This window comes from Medicago truncatula, chromosome 4, assembly GCF_003473485.1.
Source record: "Medicago truncatula cultivar Jemalong A17 chromosome 4, MtrunA17r5.0-ANR, whole genome shotgun sequence".
In the NCBI taxonomy this organism is placed as follows: Eukaryota; Viridiplantae; Streptophyta; class Magnoliopsida; order Fabales; family Fabaceae; genus Medicago; species Medicago truncatula.
The window spans coordinates 34,977,221-34,994,443 of record NC_053045.1 but is presented as its reverse complement, the minus strand read 5'-3'; the positions used below and the strand labels follow the sequence as shown (position 1 = coordinate 34,994,443).

The following is a 17,223-nucleotide window of genomic DNA, read 5'->3' as shown; positions in this document are numbered from 1 at the left end:
GTATATATTTTTTTCTCTATGTTTACCTTTAAAAAAAAAAGAACTTTGCTACGTTGATTTTATTTTTTTTTAAGAAACTTTGCTACGTTGATGTATGACTATATATTCTTCAATTTTATTTTTGCTATTTTACCAATAATACCTAGTATACAAACTGATGAGTTATAATGAGTTTTAAAGTTTCAACATGCGTGTATATTCCTAGATTTGTTATAGAGTTATGAAGAAATGCAGTTTGTTAAACATATGGATGGCATGTCTAAATCAAATTAGGATGCTAAACTCTTGTTTAAATGTTTTAACGGTTGAAGGCAATAAAATTTTAGTAGTAATATCTTTATAATAATAGTATTTTTTAAATAAGGGTAAAAGTGGAATAAAAATTTATAACTTGTTCCGTTCCGTTCACTTCACAAACAATGGAATGGAAACATGATTTTGTCACATCATAACATATCCAAACAATGGAATGGAATCTTTATTCCATTCCATTATGCTCTGCTCCACTCCATTTCATTCCATTCCGCTCCATTCTGTTATGTTCCGTTAATCCAAACAGAGCCTAAAGGTAAAATAGTGGGGTGTTCGGGATTCGAACCCCAATCCCTGCATATATAATGTATCTTTTACCAAGTGAGTTAATCTCACAGGAACTGTCTATTTAGTTTTTAATCTAGCTTGACTTGCATGCGTGAAAATTCAATTTGAATTTCTATTCACATGCCTACTTAACAAAAGAAAAAATAATAAAAAAAATATAAGCAAATAAAGGTTACATTTACAATTACAAAAATTTGTTACTTCCTTTCTTTTTGGAGGATTTATTTATTTATTTAATTCATACACCTTTTTCATTTATGTTAACACTCCACAATTACACTTGACATGGGTTTGCCACTGTTGTTCCATTCTTATTGCGCGGGCACTTCCGCCAGTTTAAATGCTCACCTCCACTTCCTTACCCGCCACGTTGCCACTAAGCAACACTAATTTTTTTTTTTTTAAAATCCAAAATTACTGTTTACTATTGAGAAAAATAAACTTAAACCCACCACTACATTCTCTCACTAGATTATTTCTTCTCTTTTTCACCTTTCTCCTTCAATTCAACCACTTTCTCTCTGCAACTCTACTTGTCTTCGAGAAGACGAAACTCTCTCCTCGTGAATCAAAAGCGTCAAAGCATCCAAAAAAAAGAAAAGATAAATAAATAAAGAAAATGTTCTTCACTTTTGTTTCCATGTGAAAATCCTGACACATTCTATTCCTCTTCCTTAACCTTTCTTCCTCCTTCACTCCACATTTTACCATTTTCTTCTAACTAACTCGGCGAGTTGACTCAATGGCTTCGTCTTCACGAGCACCGAGCAACTCACCGTTCTCTCACCGGAAACCTTCCACTCCTTACTCTTCCGCTTCTTCCTTCACCGCCGGAAAGTTAATGCCGCGTTCCTGCTCTACTTCGGCGTCTTCGTTTTTCAACTCCGGTGGTGGCGCTGACCGATCCATGTTGACTCCGAGTCGTAGTCAAAGCGAGTCAAACTATTTCGATGTGCACAGTTATGGTTCTCCGGTGGAGGAGGTGGATTCTTCCACTCCGAGGGATAGTATTTCGGTGACGATTCGGTTTAGACCGTTGAGGTAATTGCTTAGATCTGCGTTTCGTATGAATTTGAGAGCAATTGAATCGTTACTTTTTGTTTAATTTTCGTAGGATTGTATTTTCTGATATCAAATTTGATTGCGCAGTTTGATTTTCGTATTTTTGGTTGCAGTGAAAGAGAGTATCATAGAGGAGACGAAATTGCGTGGTATGCTGATGGTGATAAGATTGTGAGGAATGAGTTTAATCCAGCTACTGCTTATGCTTTTGGTAATTTCATTTTAGTTTTTCTTTTTTCCTCATTCGTTTTTTTACGTGATTACGTGAGAGATTAATGGAGATGAATTAATCAGGTTTTAATTACGGAATTGGCGATAATCATGCTATTCATGTAGAAATTATGGATATTGCTGTTGAAGTTTTCATTTCGTTTTTTTTTTTTACGTGATTTTGTTAGGGGATTACTGGAGATAAATTAATTACGTTTTAATTACGGAATTGGCGATAATTTTGCTTTCGTGTAGAAATTGTGGATATTAATGTTAGAATTTCGATTGATTTGTGGCAGATAAAGTATTTGGACCGCATACAAATTCGGATGAGGTGTATGAAGTAGCAGCAAAACCTGTCGTGAAGGCAGCCATGGAAGGGGTTAATGGTAGGACATTTTACACTATGGATTCAAAACTGTGTAGAAATGGGAATGTGATGTTGTTAGCTTTGCCAAATTTAGTCTGAAGTACTGACACGTCCATTCCAGTAGAAATTTGAAAGAAAAAAAAAATGAATTAATTGAGAGTAATCACATGTGTTGGTGACGACACGTGTTGGGACACCGAATAGACCTTCCATCACAAGTTATCTATAGACTATCAGCTACGAGTCATTCTATTACTTGAATTAAAGCTTTACATTTAAATATAGGCTTAATTGCACTTTTGGCCCCCTAACTAATTAAAATACAAAACAGTCCTCTATGTATTGGATCTTTGGCAGTTTTGGCCCCCAAGGCCACTTTTAACTTAGTCTTCGCTGACGTGGCACCCACAATGGTCAACACATGGCACCTCACTTAAGGGATGTAGGTGCCACGCCAGCGAAGACTAAGTCAAAAGTGGCTTTCGGGGCCAAAACTGCTAAAGATTCAATACATAGGAGGCTGTTTTGTATTTTAATTAGTTAGGGGACCAAAATCGCAACTTTTAAAAAGATAGGGGGCCAAAAGTGCAATTAAGCCTTAAATATATTCAGTTCTATAAATGAATTGCAATGGTTAATAGTTTCTTACTATTAATTAATGGTTGATGTTAAAGTGGTTGGTGGAGTTAGCTGAGATTGGAAGATAACTTGTGAATTGTGATAAACATTGCAGGAACAGTGTTTGCCTATGGTGTAACGAGTAGTGGAAAGACACATACGATGCATGTGAGTGTCACTCAAAATTAATGTATTCATTTTTATCTTATTTCAGTTTGAATTGTTTTTGGCTGAAACTATTTCACCTCTCCATGACATTGCTACTTAATACACTGTAACAAAAATATTTGGTGCTATAGTAATTCTGTTTTTGCTTCAATTTATCTTTTGGTTTGAAAATTAGGAAAGTATTAATTATGTTTTTTCAATTTGATTCACGTTGTTTGATATCTCAATCAAATAGAATTATAGAAACCATTAATGGAATGATATGCTTTGAGTATTTTAATAAAGGATAGGTTAGTCAGATGTATCTTTGCTAGACTCCTACTTGTAGTTAACACCATTTTAGAATTTTCTTAATCCAAATTAGCGCATAAAGTTAAAATAGAGGTAGTAGGTAGGTATGTGGTGTAGGTTATTTGTCAATTCTCATTTTGAAGTCTTTTTGTCAAGTTAATTGTATCTATTTTCTAATTTCAATTTTCTAATAGGACAGCACATATGCCGCAGCTTGCAAACATTTACTTTTTATATTATTCTTGGGAAGAATGTAGGTAATAAGATTTTGTCAGCTATTGTTTGCTGATTCTGTTGTTAAGGTTAATTTATATGAAATCTCTAGGGGGGTCTTTGAGCCTTGGACCTGCTTACGGTGGACATAGTTTATCATCACAAAAGCAGTCAGTTTGTGGGATTACAATTTGGTGAATTAACCATTGACATCTGTATTAGTTATCAGTTACACATGAAACAATTTTTTGGGTTAAGATCATTCATATATGAAACTGAAAATTTGATGGGGACTTGAGAGACATACTGGAAGAAATAGAATTACAAGAACTATAATTACAAATATATTTTTAATAAGTTGAAAGTTGAAAGGATTTTAGTACCACTGTTTACAATGACCTATTTATTTTGTTTCAAATCACTTTCTGCCCACAAACTACTTCACATTCACGGTGCAGCTTTTTTGAATTGACGCGATCTCTTCACTTGTGGTTTTTCTGATTTGCTTTTCAATAAAAATATCTGCAGGGAGATCAAAACTCTCCTGGTATCATACCACTAGCTATAAAAGATGTTTTCAGCAGTATCCAAGATGTGAGTTTTCTTGCAAAACACAGTAAATGTTAGCTCAGTTATTGTTGTATTATATATGTTGGTTGTTTTGCAACAAGTGTAGCATGTCCATTCTTTTTCCTCATAACACTTTTCTTTGAAAATGATGTTTTTGTATTTGTTTTGTTTTCAATACTCACCATTTTTTCTGCTCTACTTGTTACCGATTTCCTACCTCCTTCATTTGCATACCATTATTATATTATGTTTTTAATATACACTAGTTAGTTATTCAAAACTTACAAGGATGCTTGAGCTCTATGTATTGATTGGTAAGAAACCTTACTCAGTGCTTCGATTTATAGCTACTAGGAAACTACTTCATCTTGGTATGATTGTGGAATGGTAGTATCCCAGCTGTTCTTGATTAAATTTATAGCATTGAAATTTAACTTGTTTTGAGTGACTAATTGTGTTTACTGCAGACTCCAGGAAGAGAGTTCTTACTTCGAGTGTCATATCTAGAAATATACAATGAGGTAAATCCAAAACATTTGTGTTGCACCATCTGTGTTCTGAACATGTTTTACAGTTCTAGTACTTCATACAACCTTAGTTCTCCCAGCTTTACCTGAACTAAAGTTTCCTGACATCTGCTACTTTGCGACACCGATATTCCCGTTCCAATTCCATGTTATATTTATCTAATTTTTTCTTCTTTAAATTTTCCTTGTTAATAGAGATATTTTCATAGTTTATGTTTGGTTTCAGGTGATAAATGACTTGCTTGACCCAACTGGCCAAAATTTGCGTGTTAGAGAAGATGCGCAGGTTTCTTACTTAATCTAGCGTTAATTGGAACTGAAATTTTGTTTATATTTCTGTGTTCATTATTTTCACATTATTCAAATCACAAAAGGAAACTTCTTATTATGTTCTCAATGCCTAAAATACACAAACACTGACATTTCTCATTGTATTTGGAATGTTGCATCATGGCATGGCACCATGGCATGTATGATGCATCTATGAACTTTAAACTGAAAACCTGTTTTTATGTGTGAATATTGATGGTAACTGGTTTCTGGTATGTTCTGAATTGAGAATTGGTTAAAATTGCTGATGTGGCCAGTTAGAGACAAATTGCAGTTATATTAATGATAGGGGTAGCAGATTCAGCATTATTCAGTTAGAAACCTTCTGGTTTGGGCAGAGATAGAAACGTCTCTTCTCTGAGGAGCTTTTGCTCGGTTATCTTTTGCAATACATATATTTTCAATTCAATAATACAGTTTATTTCTGTCTTTGAATTTGGGTTCTTATCAGCATGTAGGATGTATCTATGAACTTTAAACTGAAAACCTATTTTTATGTATGAACATTGATGGTAACCGGCTTCTGGTTAGTGTTGATGATTGAAAGTCTATTTCGTTATTTTTATATATTTGAATTTCTTCTGTGTTTGCAAATAAAATATTCATTTCTTTGCTAAAAATTACTCCCTCCGTCCCAAATTGTATGATGTTTTAGGCATTTCACACGTATTAAGAAATATAATTAATTTTGTGTGGGAAATAGATATTATGAGTTGTTTTACAAAATTGTCCTTAATAAATTGTATGGGAAAGATAAATTAAAGAATTGAAAGAAGAGAGAGTAATAAATAGTTAAGGATATAACAGGAAAAGTAACATTAATGTTTAAACGACGTATAATTTGGGATAATTTTTTTTCCAAAGCGACATACAATTTGGGACGGAAGAAGTATGTGTTAAAATTGACATTAAAAACCCCCATGTTATTTTAAAAGAATCTAGGCAATTACTATCTAATTTGAACTCTTCAGAATTTTTTCTTATTTTCTCATAGGCTAGTTTGAGAATTGAGATCTAACAAATGATTTATGTTGGTTTTTATTTCAGGGTACTTATGTGGAGGGTATAAAGGAAGAAGTTGTTTTGTCTCCTGGACATGCTCTCTCCTTTATTGCTGCTGGAGAAGGTTTATGTCGACAATGATAGTTATGCTTTCTTCTAATTGTTATGAGTAATATAGGCTATATAGTACTCGCGGTAAATTGTTGATTCAGAAACTTCATAAATATGCATGTTTTTTGATGGCAGAGCATCGTCATGTCGGATCAAACAATTTTAACCTCTTCAGCAGTCGAAGCCACACAATTTTTACACTTGTAAGCATTCTTGGAATGATAGTATTGAAATTTTGTGTCAAAATACCCTTTTCTATACTTGATTTCGTTGTAAACGGAAACACTTCTACGTCACAGCCTGAGGCCTTTAGGCTTTTAAATGACTAATTTGCAACCATTCACGTGTTCATTGAAATGACTGTACTTGTATTTTCTACATACCGCTTAAATGTTTAATGATTACAAAGTTAATGTATGGCATTTTTTTCCCAGAACCTCATTAGACCAACACTTCTTTTACATCTAATATTTAATGCATCTGTAGATGATTGAAAGCAGCGCACATGGTGAAGAATATGATGGAGTTATATTCTCTCAGCTTGTATGTGAATGTTATTAAACTTTTCAGGCATTAATACCCCCTTCTGTTTTCATGCACAAGCTCATCTTTGGCTTGTTTTTTCTATCAGAATTTGATTGATCTGGCTGGATCTGAAAGCTCGAAAACCGAAACAACTGGATTAAGAAGAAAAGAAGGATCATATATAAACAAAAGTCTTTTGACACTTGGAACTGTAGGTGTCTTACATATCCTATACTTTTTGGCTATGAAGAAGTTTTGTTTTGACAATTTGTTTGGACCCGCAATCACCATTTACACAATGTGCAATTTATATCTTTGTTAAAAGATTAGAAAACCTGCACCTGGAGTCTTGATTTTGTGGTTTCCTTTTGAAGGTCATTGGAAAACTGAGTGAGGGGAAATCATCTCATGTTCCGTATCGAGATTCAAAGCTTACCCGCCTCCTGCAATCTTCACTTAGTGGTCATGGTCATGTTTCAGTGAGTTTCTACTACAATTTTAATGATATGATTGTTTACCTGTATTTGACATCCCTTTTATCCTGTACAATTGCCTAGTCATCATCTGCTTCGGCAAGGCTGTGGCTTTTTCCATTTCTTTTCTTTTACTTTTCTGTGCTTTTATCTTTATGGATATATTGGAACAAAGTGTGTTAGAATGTCTGCATGAGCACCATTGCACCACATTAATTCTGGCTTTAACATGTAAATTTCAGCTTATATGCACTGTGACTCCAGCATCCAGTAATATGGAAGAAACTCACAATACCTTGAAGTTTGCAAGCAGGGCAAAGCGAGTAGAAATATATGCTTCACGTAACAAGGTCCAGTTCATAGTTATTAATTAGCTGCATAACTGCATGTCTATCAAGTGTTATTAACATGTATTTGAGGCCCTTCCTGAGTCCTGACTCATTCTTGAAATATTTGTTAAAACAGATTATTGATGAAAAATCTCTTATTAAGAAATACCAGAGAGAAATTTCAGTTCTCAAACTTGAACTTGATCAGCTGAAGAAGGGGATGCAATTTGGTGTGAACCATGAGGAAATTTTGACCTTAAAGCAAAAGGTTTTAACTATTTTTTTTTCTATTTTCATTTTTCCTTTAGTTCTTTGTGATATGTAATGAATTTTGCTTCTTAATTTATATTGATATATGAGTAGTTAGAGGAAGGTCAAGTTAAAATGCAGTCAAGATTGGAAGAAGAGGAAGAAGAGAAGGTTGCTCTTGCGAGTAGGATCCAGAAGCTAACCAAGCTCATTCTGGTTTCATCAAAGAATGCAAATCCTGGATATCTAGCTGATGCTCCTGGCCACCAGCAAAGTCTCTCTACTGGCGAGGATGATGTGAGTTCTCCTTCAAGTGGTGTGAAGTGTGTTCTACCATCCTTTTAAATACCCACTCTTTATGTGCAAGTACTTTTTTGAACAACTTATTATGATTTGCTGTATTGCAGATTGAGTTTCATTCTTATTTTATACTTCTTTAGCTACAAGTTATGTGATGTTGATTGATAGGCTCCTCTAAAGTTCTTCTAGTTTAGGTGGCATTTGCAACTTAATTTCTTTTGTCGCTGAAACAATACTTATAAACTGTTTTTTTTTTTAATGTTATATATATGTAAACATTCATGTTCCTATCACCAGTCTACCAAACAGCTTATGATTCTAGGATGAGTTGTTTCTTTGTTATCTATCAAGACATTTTGATGAAGTTATCAAGTATTTAATCAGTGTTGCTGTTTTCTTTATACGTGAAATAATATTCAAGACAAGGTAAAGAAGGCCTAACATTGTTCATGTTTCAATCCCAAAGGGCATTCTTGTGAGGGGGTTTGTGATTTTTACTCCTGAACTATATGTATTCAGATATTGCCATTTACCAGAAATATATCTTCCCTCTAAATCAACCTTGCTTTGTGTGACTATACTTTTATAGAACGTGTTAAACAGTTAGTAACCAACTTATTTTTTTAATTCAGAAGTATGATGCCCTACAAGATGGCTCTCTTTTGTTTGAAAGTGAGAGCCAAAAAGATGTTTCCACAGTGGCTTCTGATCTGTCTCATGATGTTAGACATAGAAGAACGTCAAGTAAACGGAACGAAGAGCTCTCCACATCTAACAGTATTATAACTGAATCAACACAAGCTGGTGAACTGATCAGCAGAACAAGGATACCAGCAGTGAGTTGCGTTCCCTCTCAACATTTATTTGTTAATCTTATTTCATGCTAATTTGCATATTAATTGTCAACATTAGGATTGTGTGATAGTTTTGTTGATATTAATTAGTATGAGAACTGTCACATTTGGGGATTTTCCCTGGCGGGGATTGTGATCGTAACATCTTTAGGGACGGGGCTCTGTGATCATACTCCAGATCCTACAAATTTTTTATGTGCCGCGATAACTCTTAATGAAACAAACAAACAAATGCACACACACACGCACAAATATGTTGGCCTTTGGGAAATACGTTGGCCTTTTCTTTAAGTAATCAAGTACACAAATATAATACTAAAAAAAAATTGTTATAAAGGGGGAGCCTTGGTGCAACGGTAAAAAACAGGGCAAGGCTGTGTACAATCCTTGCAGAGAACAGGGGAAAAAAGTATGCCCCTGATTGCACTGCACAGGGTGCCATCCCCATTTCAACCACACAAACAAACACACCTCTTCCCACAAAAAAGTTGACTGTGTCGTGTACATTTGTTAGTCCAGAGTTACAGATTGTACTGAAGTTGGCGCTGTCTAAATAGAAGTATTGCTTCATGCCGATTGTCATAACTGAATTTCATCATTTTGTCACGCCTAAAGTAGATTACCCTATTCAAGTTCTCCTTTTAACTGCATATTGAATTGTAGGGTGGGGTGACGATGTCTGATCAGATGGATCTCCTTGTTGAGCAAGTCAAAATGCTTGCTGGAGACATTGCGTTCAGTACTAGCACTCTAAAGCGCCTGACGGAGCAGTCTGTAAATGATCCTGAAAGTTCCAGAACTCAGGTAATCTGCCTTGTTTTCAAATCATACACTCAAACGTATTGGACCATTGTTAGATGTGGAGAAGGGCTGATGAAGATTTAAGATTCTTCATATTTCCATAAAAGCAATTACATTGATGCATGGATACGCCAAAATTTGCAACATACTCAAATTTTTTACTATGAAAATAGGAGTGATTATGAACTATATACACACATTTACTTTTCAAAATAAAATTTAGATGTATTATTTTGTTGTATTTTGCCTTCTGAAAACAATAGTCTTTTAATGTTGCGGCCTTCATAGTTGACAATATATATCCTGAGTGCAAGTGGTTAAAACTAATAAATGCAATTCCAAACTCTAATTGAAATGGCATATATATCTGATTTAATTCTTGTTAGCAATCCTTTTTAAGGGAAATTTGCATGCTTTCTTATTACAGATCGAGAACTTGGAACAAGAAATCCAAGAAAAAAGGAATCAATTGAGGGGTTTAGAACAAAGAATAATTGAGAGTGGTCAAACATCAGTAGCTAATCCTTCCCTAGTTGAAATGCAGCAGGTGGTAATTTTTGTTTTGTTCTTTTAAGTTTTATAGATCTAAAAGTTGCATCTTTATGTAAATTCTTCAATTAAGCTTATAATTTTGTTTTCCCTTTGGGTTTGTAATAACAGACGGTCACAAGGTTGATGACTCAGTGTAATGAAAAGGCATTTGAGCTGGAGGTAAATACAATTTTGTCTATTTTAGGGCATTTCTTGATCTCTTGAATCATAAATTTATTTCCTAAGCACAATATTCACAGCTCGTATTTTATTGTTGCATTTTAAGATTCTGTTCTAAATATGGAATATGAATATGTAATTGTGCTAGTGAAATTGATTATTCACTTATATATTTTTAAACTTGTCTACAGATAAAATCTGCGGACAACCGTGTCCTTCAAGAACAATTAAATAGCAAGGTACATGTTATCTCTACGGGTATTTACTTCTTTATCTTCAAAGTTGGAGATGCTGCATTTACCACTTACTATATGTTGACACCATACCTTACTTTTTTTCCAGTGCTCTGAAAACAGAGAATTGCAAGAAAAGGTAAAGTTGCTAGAGCAGCAACTAGCAACCGATACTGGTGGAACCTCGCTACTGCTGGCTGATGAGTGTGCGTCTGGAGAGCACATTGATGAGTTGAAAAGGAAAATACAGTCCCAGGTAACTGAGACTTTATTATTTTTGGAATACCATGGCTCAAATAATTATGTACTTTCTAAACCTATCTTTCACTTGGTTTTAGTTAGTTTCTTTCCTTGGTTAATGTTTCCCTTCCTAATCTGTTTTCACTCCACCTTCATTCCGTTGGTTATATTTGATGGAACTACTTTTTAGGATTACTGTATAAAATCATTTTTAAATATTCTGACTAAAGTTTTGCAGATACTAATACTAACAGCAATGCTTATTATTGTTTTCCACTTTACAGTTTTGATTCAATCAAATTGCCGAACTGACATTTTGCTTCCTTCAGGAGATTGAAAATGAAAAACTGAAACTAGAACAAGTACAATTGTCTGAAGAGAATAGTGGATTGCATGTACAGAATCAGAAACTTTCTGAAGAAGCTTCTTATGCCAAAGAACTGGCCTCTGCTGCTGCTGTGGAATTGAAAAACTTGGCTGGGGAGGTGACAAAACTTTCATTGCAGAATGCAAAGTTGGAAAAAGAACTAATGGCTGCTCGAAACCTGGCCAATACTCGAAGTGCTGTCACACATACAGTTAATGGTGTTCACCGCAAGTACAATGATCCAAGATCTGGAAGGAAGGCTAGAGTTTCTAGCCGTGCAAATGAAAATGTGGGACCTGGTAGAGATGAGTTGGAGTCATGGAGTCTTGAAGTTGATGATCTGAAGATGGAACTTCAGGCTAGAAAGCAACGAGAGGCAGCTCTTGAGGCTGCATTGGCCGAAAAGGAAATTATGGAAGAGGAGCACAGGAACAGGGTTGAAGAGGCCAAGAAAAGAGAATCCTCGTTGGAGAACGATTTAGCAAATATGTGGGTCCTCGTTGCAAAGTTAAAGAAAGAAGTAGGTGTTGTCGCAGAATCAAACATTGACAAAATATCTGGTGATGGGGAAGCACATACAAATGATCCGAAAACTAATGACAGTGAAAGTAATATTATCTCTAAGGAGCAAACTTTGGATGTATCAGAACCAAACAACGAAACTCCCAAGGAAGAACCTTTGGTTGTTCGTCTCAAGGTAACACCTATTCTACTACAGTCAATTGTATGTCTGTATATTAATCAATCCTTGAACTCTCTTATTATCATTGTTGGGTTTGATCCTGAGTTTTTGATGGTGCCTCTTTTACTGCTCAATCTTGTAATGAAACAAAATGACTGCAGAAGTAAGGTTTTTTATTTGCAATAATATATGATTTTAGGCAAGAATGCAAGACATGAAGGAAAAAGAACTCAAGCATCTTGGTAATGGAGACGCCAATTCACATGTTTGTAAAGTGTGCTTTGAATCTTCAACTGCAGCAATTCTTCTTCCATGCCGTCATTTTTGTTGTAAGCCATTTCTTATTTGAATATTTCCGCATCTTAATTTTTTGTCAAATTTCCTTTGGATTCACGTTTTTCTTTTGGATCTGAATTACAAAACTTAATATTGAAGTTCTTTTTGCAGTGTGTAAATCTTGTTCACTGGCGTGCTCTGAATGTCCAATATGCCGAACAAATATAGCAGATAGGCTTTTTGCTTTTACATCTTGAGCCTTTTAACTAAGGTCTTCTGCAATATTTTCATAATTTTTTTATTTGATGGGTCATGTTCAAGTGCTATACTAATTCAACATTATAATGTGTTTTCATTTTCGGCTGTTGAATTTTTTGCAGCGCTCTACTTCACTGAGTGCAGTCAAGGGTGCAATTCTTTCATTAGTTTGCTTGTATGTAAACATCTAAAAGGTAAACTGATAACATATTCTTTCTTTCACTGGAAACTGTATATAATAAGGGGAGACAAAAGGCTGGAAAAAAAAAAGAATGTAAAAAGGAAAAGGAAAGGGTGTAAACAGCACTGCTGAAGTAAATATGCACAATGTGTGTTGTTTTAATATTATACAGCAGATTTTCCCAGATTTTTGGTGTATATCCTATCCTGCATTTTTTTGTCGATATAGATGTAATAAAGATATGTGAAGGCACAAAAAGGCCAAGTCAGAGACCTCAATAAGAGGAAAAACAATCTAACTAGAGCCAGCATCCAACCACAAGCTTAAAAGTCAAATACATTAGGTTCAAAGTATATAGCGTAAAGGCAAAATCTAAGAGAATCTTAGATTGCACCTCAGAAAAACTCCCGCCTTCTAGAATACGAGCTTTCTTGCTAAGTGATGAAAATGTAAGCTTAAACACTTGTATACTTATTGTTTTAAATGTTTACGCTCAAGAAGTGGTGTCATGCTCACTTTTTCAGTCGCAGCACATAAATAGAAATCTATAAATCTTCCCTCAATCAGGCTTCTCCTATTGGTAAAATCTTTTACACCTATAGACTCACTGTGCTTTCCGATGACCATTCTACTGGCAAAATCTTCATTCTTCATAACCAAATTTTCCATGATATTTGACTTTGGTTTGAAGAAACAACAAAAATAAATGGATTAGGAATGGGGAAAATTCATTTATCTACCGTCCTTATAATTTTTGATACAACAGGTTTAAACGTTTATACATGAAAATATAAAAACCTACTATTATTTAACAGCAGTCTCATTTAAAAGTGATCACCGTACGTGCATGATTATGCTTCTTAACTTTAGTTATCTTCGTGTTTAGAAAATTAGTTAAGGTTTACCTGAGTGAACGTTAAAAATGGAAACACCCTTCTATCATTATCTACTGTGATGCTTCATTTAATCGTAAAAAAAAGCACGTGAAAAATATTTGACATACGATGATTATTATGATAAGCAATGTTTATCTAATAATTCACCATCACAATCAGGTAAGGATATTTTCCAACTATGCACAACACAACTGTCGGTACCCTATCAGAGTTCACCGCATACAAAAAACTTTTCTCATTACATCGTGTTAAATGCAAATTAAGACCAAAAAAAGACAGAAGTGGGAGAAAAATGGGGTAGGTAATTCGTACATATGAAACGGGAAAAGGAAAGGAGAAAAGTACATAATTAAGAGGCCTACTTTCTACCTTAGATGAGAACAAAATTGCATAGAAATTCTAGATAAAAATTGTAAACGGATAAGAAAACAAATGATGGGAGATTTTTTTAACAGATTTTTACAGAAGTTTATTAACGAGTGCCTCTACATTGTTTGATGAATGAAGGACTAGTTGAAGGAACTTTGTATCCTTCAACAGCTTTTGTATGTTGCATTTTCATAACCCCATCTAAAGAATCAATTGGGAACATTCGAATTAGCACTAAGCTGAGGGAATCTAACTTGAGATTGTGGTACCCAGTCAGACATGTTTATAACTTGAAGATCTTGGTTCTGTTCATAATAATCCTGAAACAATACCAAAAAACATATCCAACTTATTTTAATTAATTGAGTAGAAGAAAAATAGCTAGCTAGGTCTTCTGAATACTAAAAGAAAGAAAGGGAACAAAAAAGTGCACCAATTACCTTATTACAGAAAACGTTATTAGGTGCAAAAGAAGCATCAAAAAGGTCCTCCATGCAGTAACCAGGAATCGTTTCAATCAAGTATTCGGAAATGCTACTGGTTGAAACTGTGTCACAAACCATGTTCTCTTTGAATGAACTTTGAGAACAACTATTATTTTCACTTGAAAATGAACTTGGTCTTGGACTTGAGGTTCTTAGTTCTGAGCCATTGGAAATTGTTGGATTTGAACAAGAAGAAGAAGCACCGATCTTTACGCCTGTGAGAAGAAACCTGTTGTGTTGCTTGGTAAGTTTGTTGATTTCATGGATAGGAATGTCACATTCCCTGCAAAGTATTGCTCTGTCTTCTTTGCAAAATAGATATGCACGCCTCTCCTGCAATAAAAATGTTATTTCCTATATTGCTCAGTCTTTTATTTTAAACATTAAACAAATATGACCATATTTTTGGATCATATAAGCTATGATCTTCATCCTATTTTATTGATAAACAAGTTTTAAATCGTGCTCGTGTGATATTGATATTGTTGAAAATCAGTCAAAGAAGGCTGATACTGCCTCAACTGCAGTTGTGTTGCAGTTACACATACATCAAAACTTTGATGCTGCAACTTGTTTTTAAGATAAAACCCTGTTGAAAGTAGTAAGAAATAGAGAAGGAATGTACCTTGCAGATATCACAGAGAGGGGTGTCTTTGGAAGTGGGGTGGTGAAGAGTGAAGCGTTTGTGTTTAGCAGAGACCTTGTTGGCATAGTGGATATTGCGATCACATTGATTGCAGAGAGCTGCTTCATCTGCAGGGCAAAACAAGGAGGCCTCTTGTTTGTGACATGCATCACACTGGATCTTCATCTCCTTACTTTTGAGCGTTTTGGAGATTTGGGTTTTGTTTTGAAGGCAAAGTGGGGATGGGGACAAAAGAATTATGGGATTTAGATTCCAAAGTTAATGTAGGAAAGGTGCAATGTGAGCCGATCGATTTTAAATCAATGGCCGAGATCAACTAATGCGTGTAAGTGCGTGCTATTTCTACTACATTGGGATCTGATGAATTATGGGCGTTTGGTGTGAGATTTTGCATCATGGATCAGAGAGAACAGCTAAGATTTGGTCAGAGATGAGTATTTAGTGTGTTATCTGACTTTCAGAAAAATTTGGATGAGTGCCATTACAAGACCTATTTATTTTCTGACTCTCTCCATGTGTGATTCTCTTTCTATGAGTAAAGAGGGAGTGAGCAAGTTGGTTCTGAGGGTTATTGCTCTGTTTATTTATAGTGAAAGCTTTCACACTCTCTGTGATTTTGTCTCAGCTTGTTTGAAGCATGATCATCTGTCATCTTTATTATATTCAAATGCCACGGTTTTACTTTTATTTATGATGGGTGATGGGTGAAGTGTCTATATATAAGTTGTACTAATACTTCAAAATGGGCTCATGCCTCGTTCTGATGGTGTTTTGACAAAAAATAAAGATAACTAATATTAATATTAATATTAGTATCTCAAAACTCAACTTATATATGATTTCTCTTATTTTTGTTGAATCAACGCGATTGAGGTCATTCTCTTAGTCGTAAAGATGTGGACAACTCTGAACTTTTACTAAAGACATCAACAATTGTCAAAAATTTTTTTAACTATTTTTAAGTATCAATCTTGTAGAGCACTCGTGACACTTTTCTACTAACATTTGTCTTCATTCGTTCATTATTCTCTCCACTTCTTTATCACACATATCTTCTCCTATCTGAATCAATCATTAATGAGGAGAAATTGGTTACAAGTGTGATAGTTGAGAGAGGGATATATATTAATAAAATATACAAGTTAAGTTAACATATTTTGATAAAAAATACACAAGCTTCATCTATATTCTTCATATATATTTCCTACTTGCATTTTCCTTTTTTATTTTTTTAAAAAAATTCTTGTAGTCAACTAGTATAAAGAACGAAAAGTTTGCAGCAAGCGTGGCATGTGAGAATGCAAAACTAGATACCATTTGGCCTAGCAAACAGGCATCGCCAGAAAGGCCTTAACAACAACTAGGGGACGGTGTCTCTAAAAAAAAGAAACTCAATTTGAATTTTCTTTTTTCAATCATAATGCCTCAAAAGATGTATTTTAATGTCTTTTTATACAACTAAAAATAATTTTTTAACGTCTCACGTTTTTTTGTTGCTCATATTGTAAATATTTCAGACCATCAATTATTGCGACTAAAAGAATTTCGTCAATGGAAGCTTTTATCAAAATATTAGCCCACACTCTCAAACTTTTCTCAGCTACTTTTTCCCTTATACAAAGTTAGTATCATTGCACAATTTAACAATGATAAAGACATTAGCTAACAATCTACAGGGTAATTATAAATAAAGAAGTAAATATATTTGTAGCGCTCAACCCTTTCATTTTTTTTTGTTTGTCCCCATTGCATTTTATTAGCAGTTTCTTCTTCTGTGATGGTGAGGTTTAAACTTCAGACCTTATATATATTATATATATTATGCATTGTTCAATTGAGTTGTAAATTAGCTCTAGTTGTATTTCTTGTACTCTCATTAATATATCATCTTATATAAAAGAAGAATAATTATTCATAGACACCCTTTTTCCTATACCATCAATATACACCCCCATATTCCGGGATAATTTAGTATTTTCACCCTACCACTGCTCTTTCTTTCACTTGATCCTCCACCTTTAATGTCAAGTGTCACAATTTTATGTGGAGGTTGAAAGTGTGTATACCACATGGGAGTGTCTATGAGTATCATTGCTCATAAAAGAAATTGGAACTCTTTCTCCAAAATTCTTCTTCACTCTCATTAATATATTTTATTAAAATTCTTACTTTTCTCTCTTTCTCTTCGTCATCTCTATTTTCACAAACAGTTTTGTTGCATTAGTATTTTTCGCATTGTCAAAGAATTGAATCTTTGACCTTAATTCCTCAACTCC

The 17,223-nt window shown here is 34.3% G+C and overlaps 2 protein-coding genes across 3 annotated transcripts; one reads left to right on the top strand and one right to left on the bottom strand.

Moving 5' to 3' along the window:
• Positions 1–1,059: 1,059 nt before the first annotated feature.
• LOC11438071 (kinesin-like protein KIN-7D, mitochondrial) lies at positions 1,060–12,748 on the top strand. 2 transcript variants are annotated; one of them, XM_013600973.3, is made up of 25 exons: positions 1,060–1,641; positions 1,776–1,873; positions 2,172–2,261; positions 2,976–3,028; positions 4,061–4,126; positions 4,570–4,623; positions 4,856–4,915; positions 6,007–6,085; positions 6,208–6,275; positions 6,559–6,615; positions 6,704–6,808; positions 6,972–7,076; positions 7,313–7,420; positions 7,536–7,667; positions 7,763–7,945; positions 8,584–8,784; positions 9,466–9,606; positions 10,031–10,150; positions 10,264–10,314; positions 10,506–10,553; positions 10,657–10,803; positions 11,117–11,851; positions 12,036–12,165; positions 12,284–12,383; positions 12,493–12,748. In XM_013600973.3, exons 1-24 carry the CDS (start codon positions 1,343–1,345, stop codon positions 12,367–12,369), a joined length of 3,216 nt encoding a protein of 1,071 aa, XP_013456427.1. In that variant the 5' UTR covers positions 1,060–1,342; the 3' UTR covers positions 12,370–12,383; positions 12,493–12,748. The 2 variants fall into 2 exon arrangements, with proteins under 2 accessions (XP_013456427.1, XP_003607013.2); XM_003606965.4 differs by having other exon boundaries at positions 1,061–1,641; positions 8,581–8,784.
• Positions 12,749–13,729: 981 nt separating this feature from the next.
• LOC11446546 (B-box zinc finger protein 20) lies at positions 13,730–15,612 on the bottom strand. Its single transcript, XM_003606964.4, has 3 exons — positions 14,927–15,612; positions 14,257–14,634; positions 13,730–14,136 (listed from the first exon to the last, which is right to left on the bottom strand). Exons 1-3 carry the CDS (start codon positions 15,110–15,112, stop codon positions 14,026–14,028), a joined length of 675 nt encoding a protein of 224 aa, XP_003607012.1. The 5' UTR covers positions 15,113–15,612; the 3' UTR covers positions 13,730–14,025.
• Positions 15,613–17,223: the final 1,611 nt, after the last annotated feature.

Excerpts from the sequence above, each read along its gene's own strand:
- LOC11438071 (XM_003606965.4), top strand. The coding sequence starts at position 1,343 with ATGGCTTCGTCTTCACGAGCACCGAGCAACTCACCGTTCTCTCACCGG. Across the intron at positions 6,276-6,558 it reads GCCACACAATTTTTACACTT|ATGATTGAAAGCAGCGCACA; the intron begins GTAAGCATTCTT and ends ATGCATCTGTAG. Across the intron at positions 10,151-10,263 it reads CCCTAGTTGAAATGCAGCAG|ACGGTCACAAGGTTGATGAC; the intron begins GTGGTAATTTTT and ends TTGTAATAACAG.
- LOC11446546 (XM_003606964.4), bottom strand. The coding sequence starts at position 15,112 with ATGAAGATCCAGTGTGATGCATGTCACAAACAAGAGGCCTCCTTGTTT. Across the intron at positions 14,635-14,926 it reads CTCTCTGTGATATCTGCAAG|GAGAGGCGTGCATATCTATT; the intron begins GTACATTCCTTC and ends TTTTTATTGCAG. Across the intron at positions 14,137-14,256 it reads ATAACGTTTTCTGTAATAAG|GATTATTATGAACAGAACCA; the intron begins GTAATTGGTGCA and ends GTATTGTTTCAG.